The 19,273-nt window shown below is 46.8% G+C and overlaps 2 protein-coding genes across 5 annotated transcripts in view; both read left to right on the forward strand.

Annotated features, from left to right (window-relative positions):
* The window catches only part of LOC310670292 (uncharacterized protein), a 197,115-nt gene that overhangs the window by 79,696 nt on the left and 98,146 nt on the right, over positions 1-19,273 (forward strand). The gene's annotated exons all lie outside the window — the stretch shown is intronic.
* On the forward strand, positions 281-13,627 carry LOC310670589 (uncharacterized protein). 3 transcript variants are annotated; one of them, XM_083426156.1, is made up of 4 exons: positions 281-336; positions 7,438-8,383; positions 8,920-9,046; positions 10,991-13,627. In XM_083426156.1, exons 2-4 carry the CDS (start codon positions 7,637-7,639, stop codon positions 11,557-11,559), a joined length of 1,443 nt encoding a protein of 480 aa, XP_083282282.1. In that variant the 5' UTR covers positions 281-336; positions 7,438-7,636; the 3' UTR covers positions 11,560-13,627. The 3 variants fall into 3 exon arrangements, with proteins under 3 accessions (XP_083282282.1, XP_083282283.1, XP_083282284.1); XM_083426157.1 differs by lacking the exon at positions 281-336 and adding an exon at positions 7,176-7,336; XM_083426158.1 differs by lacking the exon at positions 281-336 and adding an exon at positions 7,201-7,270.

A 19,273-nucleotide genomic window follows, 5' to 3' on the forward strand; every position in this document is an offset into this window, starting at 1 on the left:
TTGATATATAGGAATATTTCACATTGGCTGTATGTAAGCCCCTGAATGTAAATCCTTTGTTTTATGAACAAGCGGTATACAAATCTTGTTGAACAGATAAGAGTCCCTCTTTCTTTAATCCACCCCCCACCTTCTCTGGGAGGTCCTACAAAGGGTTAAATCTGAGAGATGCCCTTCCCCAAAATTTCCCCAGGTTTAAAAAAAAAAAAAAAATTGTGAAAAGCGGGCGGGGCAGGTGGGAGGGACCAACCTGCTGAAGGAGCCCCTCCCTGTCTGGTCTCAGTCTATTCCATTCATTCCAGCAAACTGGGTGTTGGAGGGCGGCTGGAAGCGGTGGTGAGTTTGAACCCATTATCTGGGACTGGGTGGAAGCTGGGCCCGTGGAACGCCCTGCCACTATATATATATCTATATATCTCTATATACAGGCTCCATCCTTGAGATCAACCTTCCCCAACCTGGTTCCTTCCAAATGGGGATTTTTGCTGTTGTTGCTGCAACGACAACTCTCCTTGATGCTTAACTGTGCTGGCTGAGCCCAACGCATTTTATAACCCCAACAGGTTTGGGGGGAGGGGGATGGTCACACAAGCCATGGGGGTTGGATGGAGTCCATAAGATGCTGAGTCGGAGCATTGGCCCATTTGAGCTCCGTTTTGCCTACACGGGCTGGCAGCAGCTCTCCTGCTTGGAGATGCTGGGACCCTTTTGCGTGCGGAGCAGACGCTCCAGCACTGAGCTGCGACTGCCTTTTTTTAGTTTCTAGTCCTCAGGGTTCCAAACGGAAAGCAGTTTAAACTGGAACAAAGGAATAATACTAATAATAATCCCTAGCTCACTGTTGCACAGACCTTCTGCATGCAAAGCAGCTGCTCTGTCGCTATGCCATGGCGCATTCCTCCAGCCCAAAGCAACTGGAAGTCGCCAGATGGGGAAAGGTATTGTAAGTGGTGCCTTTTACAAGTAAAACCAGGTTGGCATGTGTTGCGGCAATGGTGGCAAGGGTTGAATAGATGGAGCCTCTATTGCCAGATGCAGTCTATCTCTAAATACCAGTTTCCAGCAAGGTGTGAGCAGCGCTGCCTCTTATTCCTCCCTCCGGAGAAGAAATTGCATTATTGGATGAGGTGGCTGTGGGTTGTTTTCAGTGCTAGTTCTACTCAAGAGTAGGCCTATTGAAATGAATTGACCTAGGTTGGAGGGTTTTGGTGGGGGATTTTTTTTGTATTTCTGTGAAGAGTTTCAAAACAAACATTAACAGAGAAACCAATGGTGCAATGGCCCTTGTTGATAACTGTGCTGTTATCCAAAGGATCAGTGATTAAGTGGGCAAGTAATGAAACATGGCTATACACTCAAATGGGTCTACTCTTGAGTAGGACCGGCACTGAATCCTGTCCTGGGTTTCCCCTCCTTTTAGTCTGACCCCAAATGATAACCCTTATTCTTATCCATCAGTTCTGCAATCCTCTCTGTTCTCTTCAGCTGAATTTTTAATTCCTGTTGGCTTTCATTTTCTTATTTTAAAAAATATATTTTAAGGTTTTCTATTAATAGCTAAATGCTTTTTTAAAGTAACGATTTGGACAGCAGCTGTGAAAACCATATGGAAAAGTGGGGTGTAAATTTAGTAACGATTTGATGGCTTGAATCGATATTAATAATTGCCCGACCTTCACCGTAAAGTCCCAGGTAGGGTTACAACTAAAAATCAATATTAAAAACGATTTAAAACAGCTTACAATCGCAAAAATAGGTGGATCCTTTATTAAAATTTGTCAAGTTAAAATCCTATATGTGTGTCCTGCTTAATATTTCAAAAATCTCTTAATTGGTGTACAGTTGGTGAATATTTAAGTTTATCTTTTGCCCTTCCCAGAGCAGCCCAGTAATAAAACATCTTTAAAATAAAAAACCAAAAACATCTCCCAAATGATTCCAATACAGATGCAGACTGGGAAAGATCTCAAAAGGCCTATTAAAAAGCCTTTTTCTCCCTAGTCTGGGACTTCACTCTATTGAGATGTTTTTATTTGCTATCTATTACCACTTTTGCTATGTTTGGGTAGATTTTTTTTCATGTTGCAAGCTGCCTTGAGCATGGTTTAGTTATGGAAAGGTGGCCTATAACTAGAGAATTGTTGTTTAGTTGCGTCTGTGACCCCATGGACCAGAGCACGCCAGGCACACCTGTCCTCCACCGCCTCCCACAGTTTGGTCAAACGCTTCGAGAACACTGTCCAACCATCTCGTCCTCTGTCGTCCCCTTCTCCTTGTGCCCTCCATCTTTCCCAACTTCAGGGTCTTTTCCAGGGAGTCTTCTCTTGAGGTGGCCAAAGTATTGGAGCCTCAGCTTCAGGATCTGTCCTTCCAGTGAGCACTCAGGGCTGATTTCCTTCAGAATGGAGAGGTTTGATCTTCTTGCAGTCCATGGGACTCTCAAGAGTCTCCTCCAACACCATAATTCAAAAGCATCCATTCTTTGGCGATCAGCCTTCTTTATGGTCCAGCTCTCACTTCCGTACATCACTACTGGGAAAACCATAGCTTTAACTATACGGGCCTTTGTTGGCAAGGTGATGTCTCTGCTTTTTAAGATGCTGTCTAGGTTTGGCATTGCTTTTCTCCCAAGAAGCAGGCGTCTTAATTTCGTGGCTGCTGTCACCATATGTAGTGATCATGGAGTCCAAGAAAGTAAAATCTCTCACTGCCTCCATTTCTTCCCCTTCTATTTGCCAGGAGGTGATGGGCCCAGTGGCCATGATCTTCGTTTTTTTGATGTTGAGCTTCAGACCATATTTTGCGCTCTCCTCTTTCACCCTCATTAAAAGGTTCTTTAATTCCTCCTCACTTTCTGCCATCAAAGTTGTGTCATCTGCATATCTGTGGTTGTTGATATTTCTTCCAGCAATCTTAATTCCGGCTTGGAAAAGCGGGGCTAAGAAAACACATAAGAGCAAATAAAACAAGGTTAAAAATTATTTATTGCATTTATACACTGTTTGTATCCTTCCTTTGTGCTCACAGATATTTGGGGTGGGGTGGGGGTTAAGGGGAGGTCTCCCTCCAATCTAATTATGCTTGCCACAACCCTGTTTGGTAGGTTAGGCCAAGCTGGGGGTATCAACTATTTTGTTTTATTTATTATTATTATACTAGAGTCCCACCTTTCGTCCAATGAACTCAAGGCGGTGTGCAAAACAAATATTAAACCAGGGGAAAATTAGTCACAAAAATATTTCGTTTGTTTATTGATTGATTGAATTTATATACCGCCCTATACCCGTCTCAGGGCGGTTCACTGAATAAAATAAAGATATAAAACCAGAAAATACCTAATAAAAATGAAAACAGCAACCCAATACCCCCCCCACAAAAAAACACATTTTAAAAGGGCATAGGATGTTGTTGTTGTTTTGTAATGTGTTTTGAAAAGCAGCATGCTTACATGATAAATGTGTGCTTAGCAACATGGATCTGATACAGATATTTTTTTTATTTAGTAAATAAATTGCACACTGCGTCATTGTAAAAAAACAACCCTCAACGCAGTAATAAATATATATACCACCCTTCATCGAAAGATCTCACCATATGATTAGAACAGCGCTGTTGCTTTTTTAAAGCTTTTCACTCTTCAAATTTATTTTTAAAAATCAGTTAAGTTGTAAGATGTAAAGGCAGCAGGGATTTCCCCCCCTTTTTAGAAAAACTCCTCACCTGTGCTACTACAGCCATTTCCATGTCAACACCTGTCCTGAAGAGACCTCTGCAAAAGCATTCAGACTGGCTTTGTGTCAGTCCTGGCGGAGACAATGGCAGTGCACTTGAGACAAAAGATTGCCCTCCCAAATCTATTTAAAGCAAAGTGATAAAATGGGATTTGCCAATCTCTGCCCTGGAGGCACCTTCCATTCCTGAAAGGGCTCAGAACAGCTTTTCTCAATCTTTGGCTAGCCAACATCTGTCTTAAAAACAACACAGGAAGTCTGAGAACTGGGGGGGGGGGGGCACTAGCCTTAATGGTTTTTAAAGTTGGGGGGGTACCCGTGGAAAGTGGGATGGGAAGTAAATAAAACAAAAGAAGAAAAAAATGTATTTGAATTTTATGTGAATTTGTGGAAATTTAATTATATATTTGCTTTCGTAGATTTTCACGGGTACAGGAATGCAGGTTTTGGTGTCCTCGGGTGTCTTCCCGTGTAAAAGTTGGGGTGTCTAGGCGACGTTTCGACGAGGTCTCACTCGTCATCTTCAGGCTGGTGCTTTCGGCTTCTTGTTACTGGAACAGAGCAGGATCTCAGTGTTTTAGTTCCTATAAATACTGTTGAGGAGGTGTGGTGTATAGCCTCCAATGTTCTGGGCAGAGAGGAGGTTCCCAGGCTAGTGTGCCTTTTCTTCTTTTGTTCCTTAATTACTTGAGGGATATCTTGGGTGATTTCTTGAGTGATTTCCTGAATCCCACTTAGGTGGGTCATTAGGTGTGGATTAGTTGCTAAAGCCTTCGTGTCTTGAACTAAGAGTTCAAGACACGAAGGCTTTAGCAACTAATCCACACCTAATGACCCACCTAAGTGGGATTCAGGAAATCACTCAAGAAATCACCCAAGATATCCCTCAAGTAATTAAGGAACAAAAGAAGAAAAGGCACACTAGCCTGGGAACCTCCTCTCTGCCCAGAACATTGGAGGCTATACACCACACCTCCTCAACAGTATTTATAGGAACTAAAACACTGAGATCCTGCTCTGTTCCAGTAACAAGAAGCCGAAAGCACCAGCCTGAAGATGACGAGTGAGACCTCGTCGAAACGTCGCCTAGACACCCCAACTTTTACACGGGAAGACACCCGAGGACACCAAAACCTTAATTATATATATATATATATTTAAAAAACGTGTGTGTGTGTATATATAAAATCAAATCCATGGATTAGGTCCTCTGCCCTACACATTTAAAGCAGTATCATACCACTTTAAACTCTCATAGTTCCCTCTCCCCCCCCCCAAAAAAAATATAAATAAATCCTGGAGAACTGTATTTTGGTAAGAGTGCTGAGAGCTGCTAGGAGACACACCCACCCATTCCTCTCGGAGAGCTATAAGTGTGACGCGGCAGCTAAAAAAGCCAATGCAATTCTGGGCTGCATCAACAGGAGTATAGCATCTAGATCAAGGGAAGTAATAGTGCCACTGTATTCTGCTCTGGTCAGACCTCACCTGGAGTACTGTGTCCAGTTCTGGGCACCACAGTTCAAGAAGGACACTGACAAACTGGAACGTGTCTAGAGGAGGGCAACCAAAATGGTCAAAGGCCTGGAAATGATGCCTTATGAGGAACGGCTAAGGGAGCTGGGCATGTTTAGCCTGGAGAAGAGAAGGTTAAGGAGTGATATGATAGCCATGTTCAAATATATAAAAGGATGTCACATAGAGGAGGGAGAAAGGTTGTTTTCTGCTGCTCCAGAGAAGCGGACACGGAGCAATGGATCCAAACTACAAGAAAGAAGATTCCACCTAAACATTAGGAAGAACTTCCTGACAGTAAGAGCTGTTTGACAGTGGAATTTGCTGCCAAGGAGTGTGGTGGAGTCTCCTTCTTTGGAGGTCTTTAAGCAGAGGCTTGACAACCATATGTCAGGAGTGCTCTGATGGTGTTTCCTGCTTGGCAGGGGGTTGGACTCGATGGCCCTTGTGGTCTCTTCCAACTCTACGATTCTATAATTCCCACAGTGGTTTAACAACAAATCCCTCTTCCCAGAGAACTCTGGGAATTGAGGGGAATGGGCGTCTCCTGACATCTCTCGGCACCCTTCACATACTACAACTCCCAGAGTTATGTCGGGGAAACCTGGACTGTTTAAAGTGGAGTGATGCTGTTTCGAGTGCGCAGTGCCTAGGAGCCAACTCCTAGGAGTTTTGGGGGCTCCGGCCTCCCCCCAACGGAATATTTGAGGGGGCCAGCCTCTCCCAAAAGTTGATGGGCATTGCCATTAGAATGGTGTGTGTGCACCATGTCATGTGATTGATTATGTGGGGTGAGCCTTAACCGGCCTCCCAATATTTCATTCATATTGCCCCCCCCCCCCAGTGTAGTGCAAATGGGGCCTAAATGTTTGAGGCTCGATGGCGTATTTGTTTAAATGTGGAAGTTTTAAAACCAGGTTTAGCCGGAGGAATCCTGGGAAGGGGATTTGGAAGCAAGGTCTAGGGGCAAGGAGTGGGAACACCTCTGGCCCTCTGCACGTTGTTGGCTGAACTGCAACCTTCTGGGGGCCACATAGATGGGGCCAGGGGCCACAGCTGACAAAGTCACTGGTGTGTCAGTTTCCCCCCTCAGTATAGCAGGTTAAATTCAGCAAAGATGCTTTAAAAGGGTCCCAGTTTTCAACAGGGAAATGTTAGAGGGTATGCAGGCTTGGGGAGAGTTTCCCAAGGGCCGTGTAGAGGGGCTTGGAGGGCCACATTTGGTCCCTAGGCTGAGCAATATAGGAAGTTGCCTCATACTAAAACAGAACCTTTGTCCACCACATTCTTGTCTACACCAGGGTTTTCCAAACTTGGGGCTCCTGCTGTTTTCTGGAGGGGGACTACAACTCCTATCATCCCTAGCTAGCAAGACCAGAAGTCATGGATGATGGGAACTGTAGTCCAAAAACAGCGGGAGACCTAAATTTTGGAAGCACTGGCCTACACTGACTGGCAGTGGCCCCTCAAAGTGTCAAGCAGGGGAAATTCCCAGCCCTGGATGCCAGGATTGAACAAGGGATCTTAGGCCTGCGGAGCAGCTGCTCTGTCGCTGAGCTCAGTCCCGTCTTCAGAAGCTGCCCTATCCCAAATCAGCTTTAGTCAGTCTAGTTTAGTTCTGTCTACCCTGGTTGGCAGCACTTTAGGCAGGGGCTCCTAGCCCATCCGGAATTAAACCTAGGAACTGTAGAATGCAAAGCAGATGCTCTACTATTGAGGATACAGCCCTTTCCATTGCCTAGGTCATAAAACTGTAGAGTTGGAAGGGACCCGCGGGTCATCTAGTCCAACCCTCTACAATGCAGGAATCTCAGCTAAGGCAATCATGACAGATGGCCCTCCAACCTCCACTTAAAAACCTCCAAGGAAGAGCAGAGGATTAAGTAAAACAGCTTCTTGTATTCCCTGCAGAAGTTTTTAATTTGTAGCAATTTAGCATGAGTGCTGTGCATCTCCTGGTCCAGCCCAGTGTGAGGTTTAGCAGCAAAAGCAGAGCAAAAGACTTTGCAAAGCGAGCGAGAGGAGCTTCTCTCTCTGTCTCTCTCTCTGTGTGTCTTGCGAGTTTTGCCTTTTTCAGATCTGTCGGCAAGGTGCAGTGCGAAATTTCCTAGCGCTCACAAGACCTGGGAATTGGCTCTTGGCATGTGGGTTTCTGTTCCTTCTGACATCCCTGTTTTGCGTTCTCTTTCAGGAAAGAAGCCTTTGAAAACAAAACAAAAAAACGTTGCTTGCAAGCTGTCCCGGTTCTTCAGCGACAAAATTGCCGGCCGCGAAACCCTTGCACGGCTTTTCAAGTCTTGCCCAGGGAGTTGGGAGCAGCTGAACAGAAGTTGCCATTTTTTGCCATTCTTTCGCTGCGAGCTTCAATACTTCCAGCCGCCAGAGCTAAAATGGCCGCCACGCGCCGCTGGAGGGCCGAAGCTGAGCGCACCCGGCTCCGGGAGGACCCCAAAGGTCTCGAATCGGGGGCCGGCGAGGCAGGAACCCCCGAAAGCCCCTCGGCAAGCCGTTCGGCAGACGCCGGGGGATACGTGGTGCGCCAAGAGAGCCAGCGGATAGGGAGCAGCGGTCACTATCAGTGGGAGACCGAGTTCCAGGAGTTTCTGGAAGGTTCCGTCTGGGAGGAGCAGACCCCGGGGGAGCTGGCCCCGCGGGCTGACACCCGGGCCTTCCTGGCCTCCTTTGAGCAGGTGGCCGTGGCCTGCCACTGGCCCAGGAGGGAGTGGGTGACCCGGCTGCTGCCGGCCCTGGGCGAGGAAGCGGAGAAGGCCTTCATCAGTCTGGACCCCCAGGACCGCGGAGACTTCCAGAAGGTCAAGGCGGCCATCTTGAGGCGCGAGGCCCTGGCGCGCGAGAAGAAGCACCAGGAGTTCCGCCGCTTCTGCTACCAGGAGGCCAACGGGCCCCGGGAAGTCCTTGCGCGGCTCCAGGAGCTGTGCCAACAGTGGCTGAACACGGAGAGGAGCAGCAAGGAGCAGATCTTGGAGGCTTTGCTCCTGGAGCAGTTCCTCAACGTCCTGCCGAAGGAAATGTACCACTGGGTCAAGGAGCGTGTGCCGGAGAGCTGCTTGCAGGCCGTGGCTCTGGCGGAAGATTTCCTGAGGAGGTTGCAAGCGGCCGAAAGGGGGGAAGAACCGGTAAGAAGGTTGCATTCCTCCCCCCCCCCCCCCCCGGGCTTGCAAGCAGCTCCTAGCCAGCAAATGGTTGCAAAAGTCAAATATCCCAGCAGTGCAAGCGGCCAAAGCCAGTGCCTTCAACTTCGCTTTTGCTTTTTTTGGCGAAATAGAAGGACGCACTAGGGTCATCTCTCTGAACCCTGTGCAATGCAGGATATTTTTTTTGTCCAACCCCCAATTTCCAGTTCAAGCTGAGCGAGCCTCTGGGGCCCAGTGCCTTACTTAAAGAGCTGCTTCTAGTTTATTATTATTACGTGTTTCTCCTCTTTCCCCTGACAACAGCCCTGTGAGGTAGCTCAGGCTAGAGAGAATGGTGACTGCGCCCAAGGTCTCCTGGTGTGTTTCATGACTAAGTGGGGAATCGAACCCTGATCTCTCAGGTCATAATCCAGAGCTCTAACCATTGCACCACACTGGTGACCTCAGCACTTTGCCTTCTGTTCCTTTTCCTCCACTCCTCAGTGGTCTCCCTTTTTCTGCTCTTTAATTTTTTCCAGGAGCAGGAAGAGGCCACAGATCTTCGCAAGAAGCAGGATGTTCCACTGGAAACGGTGCCGCTGCAGACTTGGGCTACGAGGGAGGTCCAAGGGGAGCCCAGTTCATCATCACGCAAGACTTACACAGGTAAGCAGGGCTCTTAGTTTTGCCTGGAATTAGCGGTGGGAAGAGGGGGTGTCCCTGGCTCCACAGAGATCCAGTGTGGAGCAGTGTTCTTGTTGTTGCTTTAATCAATTTTATTCAAGGTTTTCAACATACGCTACAATAAAAGCCAAACAAAGCCAATAGAGAGCAAAATAAAAAAAAGGATAGAGGAAACACCCACACACAAACAAAATTTTAAATTCTATCAACCAGCTGTAAGGCTTATGTTGCAGCCAGCTTGTGTTAACATTTTCTGTTTCAGATAAAGAGGAGTGTATTGATTTATGTGTGTAACATAACATTTTTGACAGGAAATGAGCTAGAGACAACCACCTGATCTTTATAAAAACTACTGTTTATTGGTGCTTGTGTTTAGTTCCCCCCCCTCTTCTCCCCCCCCTCCTTTTTTTTGTGCCCTGTCATTTCAGATTGTATGCTTGTGGGCAGGGATGGTCATGTCGCAATTGGTTGTATGCAAGGCACTCTGGGAGTATTTCTGAGTGGGTTAAAAATGCTCTAAATAAATCTCTTTTGGCTCCGGCCCTAACCACTACTCATATTTGGCCCTCAAATGGTTGGCCAGAAGGCAGTGCGGCCCCCGGGGCTGCAAAGGGCTCCCCATCCCTACCTAAAAGAAAGTCCTAGTTCTGAATGAAAGGCTTTATAGGGCTCTCACCTTTTTGCCGCTCTTCTCCAACTCTGCACCCTTCCAAAAAAGGAGATTCCAATTAAACATACAGAAAAACTTTTTGACAGGAAGAGCCATTTGACAGTGGAATGGTCTCCCTCCGGAGGTGGTGGCTTCTCCGACCTTGGAGGTTTTTAAGCAGAGGTTGGGTGGCCATCTGTTATGGATGCTGCAATGCGCGGGGCTGGTGACCTGGAAAGCACAATTAATCTAGAATGCGGCAGCCAGACTGGTGACTAGGAGTGGCTGCCGAGACCATGTAACACCAGTCCTGAAAGACCTACATTGGCTCCCAGTACATTTCCGAGCACAATTCAAAGTGTTGGTTCTGACCTTTAAAAGCCCTAAATGGCCTTGGTCCATTATACCTTAAAGAGCGTCACCATCCCCATCATTCAGCCTGGACACTGAGGTCCAGCTCTGAGGCCTTCTGGCGGTTCCCTCCCTGCGAGAAGTGAGGTTACAGGGAACCAGGCAGAGGGCCTTCTCAGTGGTGGCACCCGCCCTGTGGAACGCCCTCCACCAGATGTCAAGGAAATAAACAACTATTTGACTTTTATAAGACATCTGAAGGCAGCCTAGTTTAGGGAAGTTTTAAATGTTTGATGTTTGATTGTGTTTTTAATATTTTGTTGGTAGCCGCCCAGAGTGGCTGGGGAAATCCAGTCAGATGGGCAGGGTATAAGTCAGGCACCTCCAAACTCAGCCCTCCAGACGTTTTGGGACTACAACTCCCATCATCCCTATCTAACAAGACCAATGATCAGGGATGATGGGAACTGTAGTCCCAAAACAACTGGAGGGCCGTGTTTGGGGATGCCTGGTATAAGTAATAAATTATTTTTATTTCTTTATTGCTTGCTGAGGTTCCTTCCCAGGTCCCTGAGGTGGGGGTGGGTGGCGATGTTTCTATTTTAGTTAATATATGTGGGGTTTTGTGTCAGCATTGCTTGTGCAGGTTCTCTGCTGTTCACTTGTGTTCCTTTGGTGGTGAGAGAGGTTGGGGTTGGCCTCGGGCGTGGTTATTTATTTGTGTTTGGCTATGGTGGTCTTTGTTTTCATGTGTGAGTGGGGTGGGTGGGTGTTTTGGATCAGGTTAGCCATACAGTGGTACCTCGGGTTAAGTATTTAATTCGTTCCGGAGGTCCGTTCTTAACCTGAAACTGTTCTTAACCTGAAGCACCACTTTAGCTAATTGGGCCTCCTGCTACGATTCTACACTTTTGTCTTTCCGGTAGGTTATGGGCAGGCCGCCGTGGCAAGGAGGAAGAAGACCTTCCAGTGGGGCCGCTACGGGGAAGTGAAGCTGCGAGCCCGGTTTCCCGGAAGAGCAAATGCAGTCCTGCCGTCCCGCTGGAAGCAGGCCGGAGGCACGCAGGAGCAGCGCCGCTCGGATAGGCTGAAGCGAGCCCAGTTGCCGAACCTGGCCGAGGCACCTCCATCGCCACCACCACCTCCTCCTCCTCCATCTCCTCCACCTCGGGATGTCAAGCCGAAGCTCAAGAAGCCCTCCCCCCCTCCAGACGCCGCCCCCAAGAGCCAGATCAAGATGTGCCCCGAATGCGGCCGGGGCTTCAACGGCTTGGCGACCTTCAACCGCCACCGTATGCTCCACACCGGGGAGAAGCGCTACGAGTGCTGCTTCTGCAGCAAGGGCTTTTGCTGGCGCTCGGATCTGGTCCGGCACGAGTGCCAGCACACCGGGAAGAAGCCCCACGAGTGCCCCTTCTGCGGGGAGGGCTTCGACCGCAAGTGGCAGCGAGAGAAGCACGAGCTGATCCACACCAAGAGCAAGGCGAAGCTGTGAGCGGCCTGCGACTCGGCAGGAGGGAATTAGCGGGATTTTAGGAATAAGGGCGGGAGCGGATAGCGTTGCTGGGTTAAATCTCTCTGGGGCAGAACCAGAGGAGGGGGCTTCTCGTTGCCAACCCAGGCGCCCTCCGGACGTTCTGGACCACAATTCCTGGTGGGATTTGTGGGCCAGAACATCCCAGCTTCCAAAGTCTGCCTCAGACAGGACCTGCAGTCTCCTTCCAGCTCCTTCCTCTTCTTGCCAACAATGTGTGTTGTTTTTCTGGCCACCTGGGTGCATCTCCTGGTTTCGGCAGCCTATGTGTAGGAGGCAGCCGTGCCCAAATGGATCGGGGTGATCCAACCCGTTGTGTGGGGCCACTCCCCCCCCCAAATCCAGCTACCATCCAGGCAAAGTGAATTCTTTTCGAAATTCCTCTCAAAGCATGTGTTTCTTCTACATGTAAACATCCTGCATCGCTTGGCAGGATGTCCCGCACCTCTTGTTATTTCTTCCTCATGGTGAAGCTATCCCAAAATAAAGCACACCTCCCCCCCCAAAAAAAAAGTTGTATGTTGCATTATCCTGTTCTGAATTAGTGACCAAGCTTAGGCAATATATAAGGGTCTTTTTTACTTTAAGCCCCTTGAATTTATTGAAGGAGTGGAGTGAGTTGGAAGGGAAAACTGAGTAAGGGAAGCAGTTTTGAATTCAAGGTTGGTATCGGGGAAAGCATAAGGTGTTAATGGGGCACGTTGAGCTTTTTGCAAGCGAGAGTTAATTCTACTGTTCATGTTACATGTGTGTTTTAATTATCTGCATTCTGGTGTTTCTGCCTTTTTGAAGGAAAAGAAATTTGACGGGTGCTTCTCTATAACATTGTTGGGGGTTCTTTCTTTTAAAAGCCTACTCCACAGATTAGGTTGTGGGGAGAGAATTAGAGGGAAGCATCCTGAGGGGGCTGGAGGCTGAATGTGGACTGTACTATTTTAGGGTGTTGGTAGGGGGTACCAATTTCGAAAGCTCTGCCATGTTAAACAAACCTTAGTGAGGAAAAATTAGAAAAACACCCCTTGTCATGGGGAAGACATTCTATTTCAGATCAGTTTTTGTACTTGAGCTCTTCCCCTGGTCCAGGCACCATTAAAATTAAATGTGGGATCCCGCCTGGGTTCCAAAATGGTACAGCCCATTCCACTACCTCCAGGATTATACCACTTCATTCTGCTGTATGGCTAAGCCATACCTTAGTTCCCCAAATTTAATAACTATATTTACATTCTCTTGAACCCCTAGAAAGATGGTTTGGTCACAGACTTATTTAACAGACATATGCCCCCATACTCAAGTGCTGTTTTTCATCTAATGGGCAACACAGAGTTCAGCCACAGTGACGGTAACTTGGGGTCACACACATTTCGAACTGGGCAAACTGGTTTGCAGGAGCCAGGGGTGGGGAAGTTTCAGCCCTCAAGACTCCTAATTCCAATCTTCCTCAGCCACCATGGCCAAAGGATGGAGATTGGTTGTCTGACAGCATCGAGAGGGCAGCAAGTTCCCCCTTCTCAGTATGCTACCATCTGCCTGATTTGAACATAACAGTAAACTATGGTTTGGCCGAACCAGGAAGGGGGGGGGGGTGTAGGAGCAAATCAGCCTCAAGCACAGTCACTGTGGTTTGGCTATTGATGTGTGAATCCAGATAATATCTGTCCCTGAAGCTGATCCTAATGTATTGTTCTCGTTCTCTCATTAGTCTACCACTATTGTGCCCATCTGTTTAAATGTTCAGTAGTAGCCTAGCTTTTCCCCCAAGCATCCTAGAAATGACTAGAAATGAGCCAAACAGCAGGTACCCGTTGCAAACCAATGAAACCGTTTTAGTTTTTTTTGGTTCCCTTGTTGAGTGTCTACAGTTCTGAATGCCCACGCTTTTATACTCCTGTCAAAACATGTTGAGGTTTTATTTAAAAAGTTTCTTATCTCCAGTTTTTTGTAATCTTAAATTTAAAAAAGTCTTTTGTGACAAGTTTGGAGCTTGTTCTGTTTGGAGCTATTAAAAATTGGGTAGTTGCTCAATGGATCCTGTGTGTTGTTCTTGACAACAGGGTGCTTGCCAGCCAGCCTTGCCCTATACCAGAATACTCCATTCCATCTCTTCTCCCCCCCCCCACCCCCCCAACAAGTAAGTAGGTTGTATTCTGTCACCACTGAACACAACTGTCCACTGTGGGCTGTTTCCCTCACCCACTACTTAAGGGCTCTTCTTGCCAATAACCTTTTAGGCACTTCGGCAAAACTTGAGAGTTTCTCCAGGCCTATTCATGTATACAGTGGTACCTCAGGTTACACATGCTTCAGGTTACATATGCGTCGGGTTACAGACTCCGCTAACCCAGAAATAGTGCTTCAAGGTTAAGAACTTTGCTTCAGGATGAGAACAGAAATCGTGCAGCGGCAGCGGGAGGCCCCATTAGCTAAAGTGGTGCTTCAGGTTAAGAACGGCCCTCCGGAACGAATCCAGTACTTAACCTGAGGTACCACTGTATTTGCATTTTGGCTAAATAATGATTGGTACCCACCTGTTGAGGTTCAGAACTAGAGGGAATGTCACTGTTAAAGTGGAGTGGTTAGAAACCTGAACAGCAGCCAGCATTCCATACTGCAACACTTTGTTGCAGATCCTGCTGAACATGATAGGTTCCTTTTCTTAAAAAATGGAATGTCCAGGTTCAGAGGCGATATACCCCCCCACCCCCCCACCCCAAAAAAAGAACCTGGCGTTTAGTGTACAGCATAGGAGGGTTGTTTGTGCTTCCCAGATTCCACCAGGGCTTAACTTGTGAGTTGCCGCTGAACATTTCTCTCGATTTTTTGCCTACCTACTTTTACAAGCCAAATGTTGAGAGAATCATAGGAAGCTTCCTTGTACCTGAGCCAGGACATTGATCCATCTAGATCTCTTCAACAGTGGGGTATGGGGTGGCACTCTGCCCATGCTCAGGGGCATGTGGTGTGACATGCGCCAAAATTTTGCAGAACATGGACTGGCAACTTTTAACAGGCAGCGTCAACAGATAGTGCTGCAAACATATAACAAATATTTCTTATGGATTTTCTTCTCTTTTTTTAACCAAACAATTTTTATTAGTTTTCCAAATTTTAAATTAACAATTTAATTAGAATTTAACACCAATTTAAAAATTACTTTACCATCCACTCCTGTTTCCATCGTCTGCAGGTGCAGTTCCTGTTTAGACATTTACCTGACTATTTCCCCAATTAATCAAATACAATTAATCTTCCTTTCTTGATCCATATAAATCATTAATCATAATTTTAAATCATACTTACTCCAATACGGTTTGCTTATCCTGTCTTTGTAGGTTCGCAACATTCTAGTTAACAATGCTCAAATTTTACAGACCTTACTATTCTCTTTTTCACAAAGCTGTGTTTTGTGACACCTTGGGGATTTACTTCTGAGTAAAATATGCGTAGGACTACATTGCAGCAAATTTGTAATTGCATCACTAAGTGGCGTGCAGAGGGAAATAAGTTCTGAAAGGTGCAGACAGATTGCAAGGAAATGCGTAAGTCTCCTGAGACAATTCAGATGAAAGTTGAACCCTATGCAGAACAAGCCCAAGTGCCCCATTCAGTGTTGGTAAATGGTGATAATGCAATCACCCTGGTCTTTACTTTCTTGGTTAACAGCTGCAAGCAACCATTGTCTCTCTTCATTTGCAAATGAATAAAACGAGACTTCCTGATAAATTTTAGCCCAGCAATTTGAAGCTGGAGCCTCCTTTTGGAATTAATTTGTTACGATTGATTCAGATTCTATTGCAGAAGCCATCACAAACGCAAAACATCTAAAAGTCTCAAAGGCATCCCCACTGACCCCCCACCCTATAAAAAACATTATTCAGAATAGTAGATTGCATGAGCCACCAAGAAGGATATTCCCCCCCCCCCGCTCTAGCAACCAGGGGATGACCAATCTCTCTGACTCCATCTCTCCCCACTTCTCAAAACTCTTATTTTCCTTGCGTATGCAACATACGTTTAAAGCATATCCTTCTCTCCCCCCCCCCCCGCCGCTTATCCTAGGCTTTGTAGTTTGCTAAGGGTGCTGGGAATTGTAGCTCTGCAAACTACAACTCCCAGGATTTTTTGTGGGGAAGCTGTGTGCTATGAAAGCAGGACGTGTGTGCAGCTGCTGTCCTTATCCCTTCCTGAAACAAAGCGAAGCTCATCCCTGAAATTCATACTGCAAGTTCCTAGCAGCAGGGACTGGGGTTTTGTGTTTGTTTGTGTGTGTGTGTGTGTGTTTAAAGCAAACAGAGCACTGTGAGCATTATCCATTCCTAATAAAATTATTTTTCATGGGATTTGAGAGCCATCGATCGAAAATGGTGCAGATCTCCTGCTTCTACTACATCCGAGGCAGCTGCCACTCTCAATACAAATTTAGTAGATAAAATAAAAAATACATCTCACAGGTGGAAGTGGGCTGGAGCACCTAAATCCCCTTATTCTCCTCTGCTCCTCACCACCCAGTAAAGGCTGGTACATCCAGCTCCCTCCTGCCCACTTCCCGACTTAGTCTAGAGAGGGGCACTGCCTGTCAGAGGATGGGGACGGAAGAGGCCTAGCTCAGTTGGCAGAGCATGAGACTTTAAATCTGGAGGTCATGGGTTTGAGTCCCGCACTGGGAGAAACCGGGGTCGGACTAGATGACCCTCAGGGATCCCTTCCAACTCTACGATTCAGTTGGTGGAGCATCTGCACCCAAAAGGTGCCGGGTTGAATCCTTGGTACGTCCACGGAGAGGCCTAAAAGCTGCTGCTGCCACTATTCTTCAGGAATAGTAGGAAATGAAATAAATAGAATGGACTGTAAACTTTTCCAATATGCAGTAACAGCAGCGAGAATATTATTGGCCCAAAAATGGAAACAGGAACAACTGCCGACGCTCGAAGAATGGAGAATGAAACTGATGGAGTATGCTGAACTGGACAAACTAACAGGAAAGATCAGATATATATGAGATCAAAAGTTCATTGAAGACTGGGGAAAATTTTCAGACTATCTGAAATGTGTATGTGATGAGCAAATAACGCTAGTGGGATTTCAAGAAGTTCTGTAAATGATAGAGGACTATTGTATTGATGAAAACTAAGTGTGTGAAGGTTTATAAAATGCAATATAAAATTAGGAAATGCGTATTTAAAAATTTGAATAATGGATGATTGTCAGAGAGGTTGAAGGAAGTCTAAAAGAGAAAATATGTGATAAATTTAGATTGGATACTATAAATGTATGTTGGAAAATTTAAATTTTTTTTTTTTTTTTTAAGCTGCTGCTGCCGGCCAGTGTACACAATCTTGAACTAGATGGACTATTTGTGTACGGCAGCTTCCGAACAGGAATTAGCTGGATCTGCCAGTCAGTGACTGTGGCTCCGCCTCCTTTTCTCCCCCCCCCCCCGCCTTCGGCCCCATCAGTCTCAATGGGCACTGGATTCCCCACCCACCACCCCGATCCTCTTATGGAGGTGGGCGGGGAGGAGCGGGAGGGTGAATTTCGTTGCACAAGTCACCATACATTTAAAGGCTTCAACAGTCTCCCGCTCTGGCGGGAAGGTAAACGGCATTTCCATGTGCTGCTCTGGTTCGCCAGAAGCGGCTTAGTCATGCTGGCCACATGACCCGGAAGCTGTACGCCGGCTCCCAATAAAGCGAGATGAGCACCGCAACCCCAGAGTTGGTCACGACTGGACCTAATGGTCAGGGGTCCCCTTTACCCTTTACCTAGGTCATTCTTGTTTGTGCCCTAATCTAAGGACGTCTTTCTCCACTGAAGGAGCTGGACAGCTCTTCGAAAGAATAAACACCATTTGTTTGTTTTCATAAATTGTATGCACCGCTTGACTGTTAAAAACAAAAACTCAAAACGCTTCACAAAAAGATAAAATAATCCACCAAAAGGGGGGGGGGGGTATTCCAACCCTACTTTAAAGCATACCATTCATGGAAAGATAAAAACAGAGGTTCAAAGACAAAATGGAGGGATGGTGCTATGTACTGAGTTGAATAGGATCCAAAAGGCAGCAGTCTGATTGGTCCTAGAACACTAGGATTCAGAATGCAGCAGTCTGATTGGTCCTAGAACAACAGGGTCCAGAATGCAGCAGTCTGATTGGTCCACAGGAGCCACCCAATCCAGCTCCAGGTGAAGTGAATCTGCAACTTGATTGGCCTACAGGTGAATCTCGGAATTAGCCAATCACATGGGGCCCATTCTGTAAATAATGTATATAAAGCAGACATTCCGGGGGAACTTCCATTCCTCCTCACCACTATGAGCTGAATAAAGAGCATGAAATCCACTCTCGACTCCGAGTCTATTTCAGATACCCTCCACATGCCTCTGCAGAAAAGTTTTAACAGGGCTTTCTTGAAGAGAAGAGGGTGTATTGGACGGACCAGGGAACCTGTGGGCCTCCAGTGGTGGCTGGACCCCTAGCAGCCACAGACAGCGCTGCCCAATGGTCAGGGATGGTTGAAGTTGGACTCCATTAACTTTTGGAGGGCCACAGGTTCCCCACCTGTGAGGAATGGGATTCCCAGCCTTTAGTCGATCAGTCAAATGAGTTTGCCGGTTGGTTGATCGATCGATCGATGAAATTGTTTAAGTTTGGCAAATGCGTAAGTTTTCACCCTCTGCCATTTGCATAACATTAGTCTGACGGCTATACAGTGGTACCTCTGGTTAAGTACTTAATTTGTTCCGGAGGTCCGTTCTTAACCTGAAACAGTTCTTAACCTGAAGCACCACTTTAGCTAATGGGGCCTCCTGCTGCTGCTGCGCCGCTGGAGCACGATTTCTGTTCTCATCCTGAAGCAAAGTTCTTAACCTGAGGTTAGCGAAGTCTGTAACCTGAAGCGTATGTAACCCGAGGTACCACTGTATGTGGCCTACCAGATACTTTTAGTCAAAGCACCACAGCAAGGCCTCTTTGGCTTGTCCTCAATTATCTTTCACTTGGCTGAAATGACTATGGCCCCATCCTCACGGTACATTTACAGCAGTGCCACAACACTTTAATCCTGGGAAATGTAGTTTGTTAAGAGTGCTGAGTGTTGTTAGGAGGCCCCTCGCAGAGCTAGGACGATTCATCAACCCATCTCTCTTGCTGGAGAGCTGTGGGATTTGCAGTTCTGTGAGAGAAACAGGGGAAACAGGAGAAATAGGGGTCTACTAACTTCTTTCCGCACCTTTAACAAATTACAGTTCCCACAGCTCTTTGGAGAAGCAGTGTGGTACTTTAAATGGACAGTGCAAAACCACCTTTTAGACCTGTAATTTTCTCTCAAAGGGAAGTTGAAAAGATAGGCAAGAGAGAATAAAACAAATAACTTTTTTATTTTTAAAAACAGCATTAAGGATATTTCATTAGTTGAGAACAGGGGTGGGCCTGTGGACTACCACCTCCATTATTCCTTGCCATTGGCGATCTTCGTTAGGGCTGATGGAGTCGGAGTCCAACAAGGAATTGGTCACCCCATCTGCGGAACTCCCCGCCATAAGGCCTTAAACCAACCTCCCCCAATCTGGTGCCTTCCAGATATTGCTGGACTCCCAAGTCTCATCATCCCAGACCACTGGTTGTGTTGGCTGGGGCTGACTGGAGTTGAGGTGGTGGGAGCTTTCTTTCAACAGT

The sequence above is a fragment of the Podarcis tiliguerta genome (assembly GCF_965153285.1).
Source record: "Podarcis tiliguerta genome assembly, chromosome: 2".
Lineage (NCBI taxonomy): Eukaryota > Metazoa > Chordata > Lepidosauria > Squamata > Lacertidae > Podarcis > Podarcis tiliguerta.